The sequence below is a fragment of the Cherax quadricarinatus genome, chromosome 3 (assembly GCF_038502225.1).
Source record: "Cherax quadricarinatus isolate ZL_2023a chromosome 3, ASM3850222v1, whole genome shotgun sequence".
In the NCBI taxonomy this organism is placed as follows: Eukaryota; Metazoa; Arthropoda; class Malacostraca; order Decapoda; family Parastacidae; genus Cherax; species Cherax quadricarinatus.
In genome coordinates this window covers 34,991,270-35,007,206 of record NC_091294.1, presented here as the reverse complement: position 1 = coordinate 35,007,206, position 15,937 = coordinate 34,991,270, and the positions used below count along the sequence as shown (strand labels likewise).

Genomic DNA, 15,937 nt, shown 5'->3' with positions numbered 1-15,937 from the left:
ATATTGAAATCCCAGTACGACTCTGTGTTTAGTGAACCACTAATCGGTCTGAGGATCGACGACCCAAATGATTTCTTCATGAATGAGCCTCAAAACTCCATAAATGTATGCCAGATTTCCGACATTACCCTAACTCCGATAGATTTCGAAAAAGCCATTGACAACATGCCTATGCTCTCAGCCCCGGGCCCAGACTCGTGGAACTCTGTTTTCATTAAGAACTGCAAGAAACCCCTCTCTCGTGCCCTAAGTACACTATGGAGGAGGAGCTTGGACATGGGTGAAATTCCACAGTCATTTAAAACAACGGATATAGCCCCACTCCATAAAGGTGGCAGCAAAGCATTAGCTAAGAACTATAGACCAATAGCTCTGACGTCCCACATCATAAAAATCTTTGAAAGAGTGCTAAGAAGCAGGATTGCAAATCACCTGGATTCCCAAAATCTGCACAATCCAGGGCAACATGGGTTCAGGGCTGGTCGCTCCTGCCTCTCACAACTACTGGATCACTATGACATGGCCTTGGATGCACTGGAAGAAAATCAGAATGCAGATGTAATATACACAGACTTTGCAAAAGCATTTGACAAATGCGATCATGGCGTAATAGCCCATAAAATACGTGCTAAAGGAATAACTGGGAAAGTGGGGAGATGGATCTTCAACTTCCTAACAAATCGAACACAAAGAGTAGTGGTCAACAGAGTTAAATCGGAGGCTGCCATAGTGAAGAGCTCTGTTCCACAAGGCACAGTACTCGCCCCCATCTTATTCCTTATCCTCATATCAGACATAAACAGAGATGTACACCACAGCACCGTATCATCCTTTGCGGATGATACTAGGATCTGCATGAGGCTGTCATCTGCTGAGGACGCGGTTACCCTCCAAGAAGATATAAACAAAGTTTTCCAGTGGGCAACGGTAAACAATATGATGTTCAATGAGGACAAATTCCAACTACTCCGTTATGGAAAACTGGAGGAGATAATAACTAGAACAGAGTATACTACTGACTCCGGCCATACAATAGAGCGGAAAAATAATGTAAGGGACCTGGGAGTAGTAATGTCTGAGGATCTCACTTTCAAGGATCACAACAGTGCCACGATCGCACGTACAAAGAAAATGATAGGATGGATAATGAGAACTTTCAAAACGAGAGATGCCAAGCCCATGATGATCCTTTTCAAATCACTTGTTCTCTCTAGGCTGGAATACTGCTGTACATTAACATCTCCATTCAAAGCAGGTGAAATCGCAGATCTAGAGAGTGTACAGAGATCCTTTACTGCACGTATAAGTTCTGTCAAGCACCTTAACTACTGGGAACGCTTGGAAGCACTTGGCTTGTACTCGTTGGAACGCAGGAGGGAGAGATATATCATAATCTACACTTGGAAAATCTTGGAAGGAATGGTCCCAAATCTGCACACAGAAATCACTCCCTACGAAAGTAAAAGACTGGGCAGGCGATGCAAAATGCCCCCAATAAAAAGTAGGGGCGCCATTGGTACACTAAGGGAAAACACCATAAGTGTCCGGGGCCCAAAACTGTTCAACAGCCTCCCATCAAGCATTAGGGGAATTGCCAATAAACCCCTGGCTGCCTTCAAGAGAGAGCTGGACAGATTCCTCAAGTCAGTGCCGGATCAGCCGGGCTGTGGCTCGTACGTTGGACTGCATGCGGCCAGCAGTAACAGCCTAGTTGATCAGGCCCTGATCCATCGGGAGGCCTGGTCGTGGACCGGGCCGCGGGGGCGTTGTTCCCCGGAATAACCTCCAGGTAACCTCCAGGTAACAATGAAAGAAGAGGCATATGTCAGGTGTGTGGAGAGTTTCGAGCACGCAACAATGATGGCCGCATTCGTGTACACAATGGTTGTGCAGGATCACATATGCCTCCAGCAGAGAGCAGCCCACAGCCTCCACAGGCAAATGACAATTCTAATGGCAACCTCGTCACTTGCGATAACCTTCTGTTGGCATTCAAATCCACTGCTAGCAGTACACTATCCCACATCCCTAAAGCGGCTCGCCCATATGCAGCAGGGAAATTCACAGACCTTCTTAAGCGAGTGAATGGAGGTTCCACCAACTTAGAAGCCCGAGGCACCATCCAAGCATGGCGCAACCTACTCTTGTTCGGCAATGTCTGTCTTGCAGTTCCTGAAAGACGAGGCAAACTGCTAACCACGTCAGTTATCAAGGCAGTGCGCAAATACCCAAGAACGGATAACGGTGTCCCTCTGCCCCATCATCGCAGGAATCAAAGAGGTAGACCCAAGAAAAGTCCCACTGAAAACGAGAAAATTTGCGCACAGGTTAGTAAAAAAATCGAAGAAGGTAATACAGTGGGAGCAATAAGAATAATTACAAGTGACGACACTGTAGCCCCCAAGGATGAGACCACGGCCCAAGCACTAAGAGACAAGCATTCAACCAGGGACACCATAGCCATCAACGACAACCCTGAGGAAGACCCCATCACTGAACAACTAATTTTGCCAGAATCGGAAGTCTATAAGGCGATCGTGTCATTTCCTGCAGGATCTGCAGGAGGTTACACTGGAATTCGACCTCAGCACCTCAAAGAAATGATAAATCCAGTACTCGGTGAATCTGCATCATTTCTTCTCACCGAGTTAACAACTTTCGTCAACAATTGCCTGGCTGGGCGAATCCCAGAAGAAATTAAACCTTTCTTTTTTGGAGCCTCACTATGTGCTTTGAAGAAGAGGGATGGGGGAATCAGACCCATTGCAGTTGGAAACACTCTTCTCCGTCTCGTTGCTAAAGCAGCAGTGAGAATTATTCGCCTAGAAGCTGCCACTTTACTCCAGCCACACCAACTGGGCTTTGGGGTCTCTCAAGGCAGTGAAGCTGCAGCTCATGCGGCAAGGGCCTACATCAGGGACCTACCAGAAGACAAGGCCATAGTCAAACTTGATTTTAGAAATGCCTTTAATATGGTGAAGAGAGATGCTATTTTGTCAGCTGTTCGGGTTCGGTTCCCCAGTCTCTTTCCCTTCATTTCAGCTGGCTACAGCAAACCCTCAATTCTTTTGTTTGGAGAACATGAAATTCAATCATCAGAGGGTGATCAGCAGGGTGACCCACTCGCTCCACTTCTCTTCTGCTTGGCAGTAAGAGAACTAACTTCCAGCCTACGCAGTGAGCTCAATATCTGGTACCTGGATGACGGCACTCTGGCAGGTACTGAAGAGTCCCTGGTGGGGGACCTACAACTGGTGAAAACACAGGGAGAAGACTTGGGACTCATCCTCAATCCCTGCATGTGTGAAATCATCACAGCAAACCAGGAAATAATCAATGCTGTTCGAAGAATCCTCCCAGAAGTCTCAACTACAACTCCGTCAAACAGTACCCTCTTGGGGGCACCGCTGGGTCATCAGGCCATCGATACTGTCCTCAGGGACAAATTGAATGACCTGATGAGAATGGAGGAGAGAATAAGCGAGCTTGATGCCCATGATGCTCTGTATCTCCTCACAAGGTGTCTTACTATGCCAAGACTCACTTACTTCTTGAGGTGTGCACCCTCTTTTGACAACCCAACACTCGATGAATATGAAGGCACTGAATAAGAAGGCACTGAACCTGTCACTAGAGGATGAGCAATGGGATCAGGCAACCCTCCCAGTGCGACTGGGAGGTATAGGGGTGCGTAAAGCAATGCATGTTGCTTTACCTGCTTTTCTGTCTTCGTGTTTGGCTTCCAGTGCATTAGTCAAGAAGATAGTGCCCGAACGCTTGAGAGATGTGGTAGGAGCTCAAGACCCCAGGTTTACTGAAGCAGCGATTCGGTGGGACACCCTTACAGACTCCTCCAGTAGACCAGCTCCCCCCAAACAGCACAAACAGTCCCACTGGGACAAACCGATCATGGAAAAAATCGCCAACACAATGCTCTCCAATGCTTCAGGAAAGAACAAAGCTCGTCTCCTGGCAGTGAAGGCATCACACTCAGGAGATTTCCTGTTAGCTGTTCCCAATTCCTCCCTGGGCACCTATCTCGACCCACAGGCCATTCGGATTGGTGTTGCGGCAGGGCGACAGCTGATCAATTCGGACTTCATGGTCTCGTGTGTCACATAGCAGAAGGGAAGTATGCCAGACATGAGGAGGTCAATGATATAATGAAGAGAAGCCTCGCCACAGCCTGTTGCCCAGCTCAACGGGAACCCCAAGTACAGAGGTCTGATGGAATTCAAAAGCGTCCTGATGGAGCCACTATGCTACCTTGGAAGGATGGAAAGCAGATTGCCTGGGACTACACCTGTGCCGCCACATTGGCAGACACCTACTTGCCATACTCTGTAGTGGAATGGGGTGGACCTGCCAGCCACAGGGAGACCCAGAAGATCCGAAAATATGAAGACCTTCCCCCTTGCTATAACTTCATTCCAATAGGGTCGGAGACCCTTGGAGCATGGGGCAAGTACCTAGAGGGACTAGTACCGAACTTGCACACGAAAATCACTCACTACGAAAGTAAAAGACTTGGCAGACGATGCAACATCCCCCCAATGAAAAGCAGGGGTGTCACTAGCACGTTAAGAGACCATACAATAAGTGTCAGGGGCCCGAGACTGTTCAACTGCCTCCCAGCATACATAAGGGGGATTACCAACAGACCCCTGGCAGTCTTCAAGCTGGCACTGGACAAGCACCTAAAATCGGTTAATGACCAGCCGGTCTGTGGCTCGTACGTTGGTTTGCGTGCAGCCAGCAGCAACAGCCTGGTTGATCAGGCTCTGATCCACCAGGAAGCCTGGTCACAGACCGGGCCGCGGGGGCGTTGACCCCCGGAACTCTCTCCAGGTAAACTCCAGGTAAAGTTCCTCAAAGAGCTGGGTGAAAAGCTCATCATAGAAACCAAGGACCACAGGGCGACCAGCTTCCTCTTTCAGAGACTCAGTGTTGCGATCCAGAGAGGAAATGCCTGCAGCATTCTGGGCACGCGGTCCACCGCAGGGGAGCTGGAGGAAGTATTCGAGATGTAGTTCTGAGTTACCTATGTTGTTTTACTTTCTGTTGTATTTTTGTGAATGTTTGGCCAATGTATTTTGTCTTTATATATATATATATATATATATATATATATATATATATATATATATATATATATATATATATATATATATATATATATATATATATATATATATATATATATATATATATGAAGAAAAGCCATAGTTTAGCTAAACTTCTACGATTCATTACCTATTTTAAATGGAAGTAGTTTTGGGAACTGTTCGAGAGCATTTGCACAATCTTTTCCCATTCCTTTCAGCTGGTTATAGTAAAGATTCGACTCGGCCAGCCTGAGGTCACCTCAGAAGGCGTCCAGGCTTCTGAGAATACCAGTAAGAGAGTTTATACTCAGATTAATCGGCGACCTCAATATCTGGCACTCTGGCAGGAACAAAAATAAAAGAGTCCCTGTTAGCAAACCTTCGAACAGGAAAGTCTTGGAACTCATCCTCAGTCAGTCATTATTTCTGTTGGCTCCATCTCATCGTAAGCCTAAAGTAATATACCGGATGAGAGAATCCTATTGAGAACACCTCTCGGTCTTCAAGCTGTTAACAGAGTCCTCGAAGAAAAGCAGAGGATGGAGCAGAGAATCAATTACTTGGAGTCTACGATTTCTTGCTTTCTCTCTCAAGGTGCCTAACACCATCCAGGGTAACCTACTTCTTGGTGTACTCACCTATTTGTGGTTGCATGGGTCGATTCACAGCTCCTGGCCCCGCCTCTTCGCTGATTGCTACTAGGTCCTCTCTCTCCCTGCCCCATGAGTTCTATCATACCTCTCCTTAAAACTATGTATGGTTCCTGCCTCCACTACATCACTTTCTAGGCTATTCCATGGCCTAGAAAGTGATGTAGTGGAGGCAGGAACCAGTGTGTGTGTGTGTGTGTGTTTGTGCACCCTCCTATGACATTAAAAAAAATAATGAATATTACGAGCTTCTTCAATTAGTGTTCAAGAAAGCACTAAATCTTTCTCTAAAGATAACCAATGAAGGGAAAAATAATTGCGTGGAAATACATTTAGTATAACCGGCATTTCTAACTTTACATACGTATTGTATCTAGAAAATTAGTGAAGAAAATTCTAATAATGGATAATCTGTAGAAATTCAAGACCAAAAAGCTATCGTAAGAGCAGGAGAGCGCCTCGTACGATAGCCTCCATTGGCCACTATAAAGAAAATCGCCCAAATGATGCTTGATGATACATTAAGAAAGATTTTATTTTTTTAAATAAAATTAGATACATTATCAGTGTGCTTCTACCCTTTTCTATATAACGGCTTCCCAATGGGAACAAACGCCAGACAAGTTTCCCCGTTATACTACATCACACAAGATAGGGTTCACACAAGGTCTTGTAATCAGTCAGCTGAGCTGCGAGGCGTCAATAGGGCAAAGAGGGTATAGTCAAGCATTCCAGCATGGATTATTCACCTACGTACGTACGTGTGTGTGTGTGTGTGTGTGTGTGTGTGCTCACCTAATTGTATTCACCTAATTGTGGTTGCAGGGATCGAGACTCAGCTCCTGGCCCCGCCTCTTCACTGACCGCTACTGGGTCCTCCCACTACTTGCTCCATGAGCTTTATCAAACCTCGTCTTAAAACTGTGTATGGTTCCTGCCTCCATTACATCACTTGCCAGACTATTGCACTTCCTAACAACTCTGTGGCTGAAGAAATACTTTCTAACGTCACTTTGACTCATCTGAGTCTTCAGCTTCCAATTGTGACCCCTTGTTTCTATGTCCCATCTCTGAAACATCCTGTGTCTGTCCACCATGTTTATTCCACGCAATATTTTGTATGTCGTTATCATGTCTCCCTTGACCCTCCTGTCCTCCAGTGTAGTCAGACCGATTTCCCTTAACCTTTCTTCGTAGGGCCCATTGCAGTGCCCTTCCTGTTATATGTGCCTGATCCTCTAGCTTCTGTACTAATCACTTGTGAGGAACTGTGTCGAAGGCCTTCTTGCACTCCAAGAAAATGCAGTCAACCCACCCCTCCATTTCATTTCTTACTTCAGTTACCTTGTCATAAAACTCCAGTAGGTTAGTGACACAGGATTTGCCTTCCATGAATCCGTGCTGGCTGTCGTTTATAATCTTGTTCTGCTCCAGGTGCTCCAGCACTCTCTTCCTGATAACCTTCTCCATGACTTTGCATACTATACATGTCAGTGACACTGGTCTGTAGTTTAGTGCTTCATTTCTGTCTCCTTTCCTAAAGACTGGGACTACATTTGCCATCTTCCATGCTTCAGGTAGTTTCCCAGTTTCAAGGTAAGTGTTGAAGATTTTGGTTAGTGGCACACACAGTGTCTCTGCTCCCTCTCTAGGGACCCACGGAGAGATTGTTGTCCGGTCCCACCGCCTTTGAGGTATCAAGGTCACTTAAGAGCTTCTTCACCTCCTCCTCAGTTGAGTGTAATTCACCCAACACTTGTTGGTATATTACTTGTTGGTGTACCCCATTGTTTGTCTTCCTAGTGTCCCTTCAGCCTCCACTGTAAATACTTCCTGAAATATGATGTTGAGCTCCTCACATTACTTCTTGGTCATTTCTCGTGAACTCCCCACGTACTCACCTAATTGACTCACGTAATTGCTCACATAAATGTGGTTGCAGGGGTCTAGTCATAGCTCCTGGCCCTGCCTCTTCACTGGGCGCTACTAGGTCACTCCCTTCCTGCTCCGTGATCTTAATCATACCTCTTCTTAAAGCTATGCATGGATCTTGCCTCCATCACCTCCCTTTCCGGACTATTCCACTTCCTGACAACACTGTGACTGAAGAAATACTTCCAAACATCCCTGAGACTCATCTGAGTCTTCACCTTCCAATTGTGAACCCTTGTTAGTGTGTTCCATCTCTGAAACATCTTGTCCCAGTCCATCTTGTCGATCCCTCTCAGTATTTTATAGGTTGTTGTCATGTCCCTGTGGCATGCAAAGTGTACGTTACTTATTCGGCATATGTACACACTCCCATATAGGCTGCCTCCCATCCAGCGAACCAGGTGCTAAGGGTTTAACGATTAACTCCAGTACTAGTCTCATTGCAAACTTTCTCTATTTTCTTGACGTGCTTAGCAAGGTGTGAGTTCTAAACTGGTGCTGCATGCTCTAATATGGGCCTGATGTACTCAGTGTACAGAGTCCTGAACGACTCCTTACTAAGATGTCGGAATGCTATTTTTAGGTTTACTAGTCGCCCGTATGCCGCAGCAGTTATTTGGTTGATGTGCGCCTCAGAAGATTCGTTCGGTGTTATACCCACACCAAGATCCTTTTCCTTCAGTGAGGTTTGTAGTCTTTGAGCCCCTAGACTGTACTCCGTTTGCGGCCGTTTTTGCCTTTCCCCGATCTTCATGACTTTGAACTTGGCATGGTTGAACTCCTGGAGCCTTTTGCTGGAACAGGCCAGAGCCCTTTGTAGTACTGCCTGGTCATCCTCCGATTGAATTCTCCTCATTAATTTGAAATCGTCTGCAAACAGAGACACTTCTAAGTCTATGCCTTCCGTCATGTCATTCACATACACCAGAAACAGCAACGGCCCTAGGACTGACTCTTGTGCAACCCCGCTCGTCATAGGTGCCCACTTTGACACCTCGTCACGTACCATGACTCGCTGCTGCCTTTCTATCAGGTATTCTCCGATCCACTGCAGTGCCTTCCCTGTTATACCTGCCTGGTCCTCCAGCTTTTGCACTAATCTCATGCGTGGAACTGTGTCAAAAGCCTTCTTGTAGTCCAGGAAACTACAATCTACCCTCCCCATCTCTCTCTTGTCTTACTGCTATCACCTTGTCATAGAACTCTAGTAGGTTTGTGACAAAGGATTTCCCATCCCTGAATCTACACTGGTTGTCGTTGATAAGTTCATTCTTTTCCAGGTGCTCTACCACTCTTCTTCTGATAATCTTCTATGGCTTTGCTTACTATGCATGTCAGTGATACTGGTCTGTAGTTTAGCAATTCGTGTCTCTCTCCTTATTTAATGATTGGGACTACATTTGTTGTCTTCCGTGCCTCAGGGAGCTGCCCTGTTTCGATAAATATGTTGAAGATTGTTGTTAGAGTGCCTCTGCTCCCTCTCTCGGAATGATGTCATCCGGCTCCATCGCCTTTGAGATATCTCTTAGCAGCCTCCTCACTTCTTCCTCGGTTGGATGTATTGTGTCTAACACTTGGTGGTGTACCCCACCCTTCTGTGTTTCAGGAGTCCTTTCTGTATCCACTGTGAATACTTCTTTAAATCTCACGTTGTGCTACTCACATGCTTCTAGGTCAATTCTTGTGAGCTCACCTTTTCCTTTCCTCAGCCTGATTACCTGATCCTTGACTGTTGTTTTCCTCCTGATGTGACTATACAACAGTTTTGGGTCGGACTTGGCTTTCGCTGCTGTGTAATTTTGGTATTGTAGTTGGGCCTTCCTCCTTACCTGTGTGTATTCATTTCTGGCTCTTCGACTTCTCTCCTTATTCTTCTGGAACGTTTGCCTCCTACACTTCTTCTATTCTCTAGCGTATTTAATGTTGGCCTCTCTACACCTCTGGGTAAACTAAAGGCTCGTTCTGACCTTCTCCTCTGCTGCCTTGCATATTTTTGTCACATATCCATCATCTCATTGATTTCCCTGCCAGTTCTCTGTCCCACTGAACTTCGTGCAAGAAATTTCTCAAGCCTGTGTAATCCCCTCTGTTTTAGTTTGGCTTCCTCCTCTCTGCCCTTCTTGCTTCCCTCTCCACTAGCAACTCTTCTATGTATTCGAAGCTAAGAACAACATGATCACTAGCTCCGAGGGGCCTTTCATGTATGACGTCCTCTACATCTGCACAACTTAAGGTGAATTCTAGGTCAAGTCTTGCTGGTCCGTCTTCTCTTTCTCCGGCTGTGTCCCCTAACGTACTGATTCATGAGGTTTTCCATTACCACCATTACCAAGCTAAATCATGTTTATAAAATTGCTTACAAACAATGTCCAGAATATCTTGCTGTCAATTTTATCAAGGTTGGGAACCAAAGCAATCATAGTACTAGTGGGAGCGAGCACAACTTTGTAGTACCCACAGTCAGTGGCCAGGCTTCAAACACCTTTTATTGTACAGCAATAAAGGAATGGAACAGACTGCCTGCACATGTCAAAGCCAGTCATAGCATGAACCAGTTCAAGAAGAGTGCCAAAAGGTGTCTGATGAATGTAGCTACAGAAAGGGAGGGGAATGATTTTATATTTTTTAGCTAACATACGTGTAAATTTGACCTCGTGTAGTAGATAGTCTTTTTAGTATGATAATAAGATGTTATCTTCATTATAGAATAATAAGGAAATATTATAACCTTTATATTATAATAATAAGGTAAAAAAACCCCAATGGAAATAAGTCACTCAGTCTGACTTTTTTGGGAAATCCCAGGTTCTCTACACATATGCTGCTATGTATGATAATTCTATGTAACTGTATTTGTGTATACCTGAATAAACTTCTTTATTTACTTATTTACCTGGGTTATCCTGGGTGGCTAACCCTCCCGCTGGGTCATCCTGGGTGGCTAACCCTCCCCCTGGATCATCCTGGGTGACTAACCCTCCCCCTGGGTCATCCTGGGTGGCTAACCCTCTCCTGGGTCATCCTGGGTGGCTAACCCTCCCCCTGGGTCATCCTGGGTAGCTTACCCTCCCCCTGGGTCATCCTGGGTAGCTAACCCTCCCCCAGGGTCATCCTAGGTGGCTACCCCTCCTGGGTTAGAAATCAGAAAAAATCTTACACTCAACTAGAGACCAGGTAAACAAAAGACCTCCAAAATAATGTCAGAGGATCTTTTGTCTGGGGGAGAGAAAGGCAGATGCAGCCAAGGCCGTGAGAATGATAGAGTGGATAACTAGAACTTTCTCAACAGTGGTGTGGTTCTTTCTCAGTCATTTCTGCTCCCATGTCTAGAATATTACTGTGTGCTCACAGCTTCGTTGGAAGTAGGAGAAAGAGAGCAGAGCTTTAGCAGATGTAGAGTTTATTTACGGCCCACACAGACCCAATGAAGCATTTACGTTACTGGGAACGTCTCAGAGTCCTAAATATGTACTCTCTGGAGCGAATGAGATAGAGGTGCTTGATAATATATACCTGGAAAGTACCGCCATAACAACACTGCAGTGACAGATATAGCTCTACACACTGCTATAACAACACTGCAGTGACAGATATAGCTCTACACACTGCTATAACAACACTGGAGTGAGAGATATGGAAGGAAGTGTAAAATACACCCAGTGATTATCAGGGGCACCTTGGGCACAATAAGAGAACATTATGTCAACATGCGCAGACCAAGACTCTTCGTTTCTGGGCCCCCATGTGGCTCCAGGTGTTCCCAGTCGTTTTCTTTGTGGTTAAAATCACCCACAACCAGCAACTTTGCTTTGCTCATATGGACCCTTCTGGCCACGTCAGTCAGTGTGTCAACCATTACTCTGTTATTCTCATCATATTTTTGTCTTGGCCTCCTGCTATTCTGTGATGGGTTATACATCACAGCAATTACCACGTTGGGACCTCTAGACTGAGGTGTTCCTATTATGTAGTCTCTTGCTTCTCTGTCTCCTCTCTCCAGCTCCTCAAAATCCCATTGGTTTTTGATTAGCAGTGCCACTCCTCCACCCCCTCTATTCCCTCTGTCTTTCCTCAGGATCTGATATCCAGTTGGAAAATGGCATCTGCTATCATTCCTGTGAGTTTGTTTTCTGTGAGAGCTATGATGTCTGGTGATGCCTCTTTGATTCTTTCATGTCACTCCCACTTTTTCGTTATTCCACCAGCGTTGGAGTACCATACCTTCAGTTTCCTGTATAAACGTTTGTGGGTGTGTGTGTGTGTGTGTGTACTCACCTAATTGTGGTTGCAGGGGTCGAGACTCAGCTCCTGGTCCCGCCTCTTCACTGATCCCTACTAGGTCCTCTCTCTCTGCTTTGTCATACCTGTGTGTGTGTGTGTGTGTGTGTGTGTGTGTGTGTGTGTGTGTGTGTGTGTGTGTGTGTGTGTGTGTGTGTGTGTGTGTGTGTGTGTGTGTGTGTGTGTGTGTGTGTGTGTGTGTGTGTGTGTGTGTGTGTGTGTGTGTGTGTGTGTGTCTGTCTGTCTGTCTGTGCCTGTGTGTTTACCAAGCAAATTTTACACTGCAGCCTGGAGGTCTCCCTGGCCTACTGGTAGTAACTCAGTCTTCGTGACAAAAAATTACTCACCTAAACAACGCCTAAAGTGGTCAGGCCAATTATTCTCTCCCGTCTTTCGCTTTCCATCTACCTCAACTTTTTTCAGTGCTCCATCTTTTACCAATCCTTCGCTTCCCCTTTTTGCCCTCCAAACTTGAAAACAAAGCTAACCAGTAAACCATGACCAGACATGAACTCAAACTGAGGAATTTATATGAACCATCTTGCAAATACACACACTTATACATTAACCCCCCACCTCTCTCTCTCTCTCTCTCTCTCTCTCTCTCTCTCTCTCTCTCTCTCTCTCTCTCTCTCTCTCTCTCTCTCTCTCCCTCTCTCTAGCCCTGTGCCAGATTGTTGTTGATACTTATCGAAGGTCCGTCACTTCCTCCTCTCCTTCAAATTCCTTCTGCTTCACATACCACGAAGGTGATATGTGTCTCCAGTCACAGACTTTCTTCTACAGAGGGAAGACAGCCGTGTAGATAATAAATATTGTGTGTGAGCTCGACTGTCACCCCCTGCGTCTGTTTGTAACTCACAACTATTACTCTTTTGTGATCTTTTCAGGGCCTCCTAAGTTACCCCTGCAGCCGAGGACCTTGGTGGTGGTGGGGAGGACCAGTTGAATACCACACACACACACACACACACACACACACACACACACACACACACACACACACACACACACACACACACACACACACACACACACACACAAACACAAACACACGCACAAATACACACACACATTCCTAGCCGCCTGCACAATGGGTAGAGGTAAGTAGGTAAATTTAAACGTGTTGTATATTTGCGCATTTAACTCAATTCATATTTTCTAGTTTCTAGTAATGCCATCTGCACCATGTCATATGATCATATTAAATGCTTTTTTTTTTTTGCATTTTTTTGCATATCACTTTGCCTAGAAAATAAAAATTATGCATTTAATTAACATGAAAAATGATGAAGATATATAACGGAATTTTATTCATTCCTCTGGAGAAATATAATATATTAGAGAGTTATGTGAGTGAATGTGAAAAATATAAAATTATTTTTGTTAGTATGTGTGTGTGTGTGTGTGTGTGTGTGTGTGTGTGTGTGTGTGTGTGTGTGTGTGTGTGTGTGTGTGTGTGTGTGTGTGTGTGAGTGTGTGTGTGTGTGTGTGTGTATGCTTAATATTTGATATAAAAACTTTTTTTAAATGTCAAAATTCAATTCTTATGGAAGATTTTAATGGGTTTGAGCTCATTCTTTCCATTCACTGCAGTAGAGAAAGAAGAACTGAGGAAAGGGAAGGGACATGAAAGGAAATGGAGGAGAAAGAGATTGATATGAAAGGAGAAAGAGGAAAAGAAAATATTTTAGAGGACACTCCTAGCGAAGGCTTTATCAGAAGCCAAACTGGTAATAAACTAGAAGGTTTTAAACTTTAAAGTTTAATGTCAAGAAGAATCTACTGAAGACCGAACAAGACATGGAGGAAACATTAACAAAGTGCATTTCACAAATAGTGATCACCAGCAGTAACAGCCTAGTTGATCAGGCCCTGATCCATCGGGAGGCCTGGTCATGGACCGGGCCGCGGGGGCGTTGATCCCCGGAATAACCTCCAGGTAACCTCCAGGTTAACAACTGATGCCAACTTACTGAAGTGTACAGTAAATATAGGGTGTATATAAACAAAGGAACATTGCAGTAAGCCTCCTGGAGCAGGTTATCCGGCTCTTTCTAACACTCACCCAGTCTCGATCATACTGTATATTTGTCAAATTAATTTTTAATGCCACTCATCTTCTCTTTTTCGGAAGTTTAGAATCTTGCCAAAGTATCAGGTAAACACCACCTTGAAATTACCTAATTCTAGGTAGAGGAGTAGACATATGCTCGTGGTGTCCGGTCTTCAGTAAGTCTTCCTTCACTCTTTTCTTAATACTTAGAACTTAAAAAATAATATTTTCCTAAGAAGTAACTTTATGAGAGAATCTCGTGTTATTGCTTGCAGAAAACGGCTGGAACAACAATTCGTGAATCATGTGATAATTAAGGGCTAATGCTCAGTCGATCATGTTATACGATCTTCCAGTTTAGTTTATCGACGAAAAATAGTCATGCCTTCTTTTTTTTTTTTTGAAAGAGTTTAGGCCCGGCGGCTGATTTACGTGGATGACAGAGTGACCAGTGTTTTTTTTTTTTTTTTTTTTTTTTTTTTTTTTTTTTGTGTGTGTGTGTGTGTGTGTGTGTGTGTGCATGTGTGAGCTTCATGGTTTGTTCGTGGCAAACTTTGTGTTTTTCTGTAACGTTTTGCTTGAAATATATTTTCAAGTGGTATGAGACTGAGATTATGCTCTTCCTCACACTTCATCTCTCCTATTCACGCTCTCCTGTCATCTCTCGCTTCCTCCTCTCATCTCTCTCTCTCCTCTCACATCACTCTTTTTGTTTTTACACAGGGTTTTACAAGATTAAGGGTTCCTAACTTTATTTTCAAGCTAAGAGCTGTTACTTACATCAGCTCACCACCTCCCACTCTCTCCTTTCATCTCTCCCACTCCTCTGACCTCTACTCCTCCTCCTTTCACCTCTACTATTCTCTCTCTCTCCTCTCACCTCTCCTACTCTCTTCTCATCTCTCCTGCTCTTCGCACCTCACCCACTCTCTCCTCTCATCTCCCCCACTCTTCTATCTTGCCGAGGCATCTGTCCCGATAATGAAATGTTGGTTCTTCTTTGCCCAAGACGGTTTATCGATCATGCTGAACTCTTAAGAGCTGTGAGAGGAAGCCTTCACCCACGCCACGGATATCCGTCCAGCACCTGCAGAGAGAGAGAGAGAGAGAGAGAGAGAGAGAGAGAGAGAGAGAGAGAGAGAGAGAGAGAGAGAGAGAGAGAGAGAGAGAGAGAGAGGGAGAGAGAGAGAGAAAGCGAGGGTGATGTTCAAGGAGAAATTTTAGGTTCAAGATTTTACTGCTGATGTGAAAAGTTTTTTGTACACCCCATGACTATCTTCTGGACAGCACTGCAAGAACTTAGGGATACACGAAAAGCCTACGAAGTAGACTCCTCAAAAAAATGGTAAACAGGAGCACATATTGGATCACCGTGTATTTACATTCAGTATTTCAACTGCTATAAGGGAATTTAGCCTAGCTGCTTAAAAAAAAAAAAGTCTGATATATTATTTTTATTAATAGGATACCATGACATTTCACATAGATAATTTCACTATCTCGATATTCCTCAATAAGTGATGAATGAAGCACACAGTGTTTAAGAGAATGATAAAAACTAGCTATATAAATTACATTTAGTTAAATATCGTCTGTGTATCTGCCACAATGGCAGAGGTACTGGCAAGCAAGCCTAAGCCTGGCTACTACAACACAGGTTTACATTGCAAGTGGCTCCCTAAATGTACTTATCTACATTCATGTAAGAAATGTACTAGACATGCCCTTACAGGTAGTATTGAATCACTAGTTCTTAAGGTCCAAGTGGTCCCAAGCAGTGATCTCAGACAAGAATCCCATGAAGTGGTCCAAGGCCTCAGTCAAAGACATAGGTCCCAGGCAGCAGTTCCATGGAGGGGTCCTATGCTGTGGTCCCAGACAGCAGTTCCATGGAGGGGTCCTATGCTATGGTCCCA

The 15,937-nt window shown here is 44.7% G+C and overlaps 1 protein-coding gene across 1 annotated transcript in view; it reads left to right on the top strand.

The window, feature by feature from the left end:
- LOC128684062 (5-hydroxytryptamine receptor-like) overlaps window positions 1-15,937 on the top strand; it is a 606,485-nt gene that overhangs the window by 236,126 nt on the left and 354,422 nt on the right. The window contains exon 2 of the mRNA XM_070093582.1: window positions 12,856-13,068. Within this exon, the coding sequence (XP_069949683.1) occupies window positions 13,059-13,068 (10 nt within the window). The 5' untranslated portion in view covers window positions 12,856-13,058. The remainder of the gene's footprint in view (window positions 1-12,855; window positions 13,069-15,937) is intronic.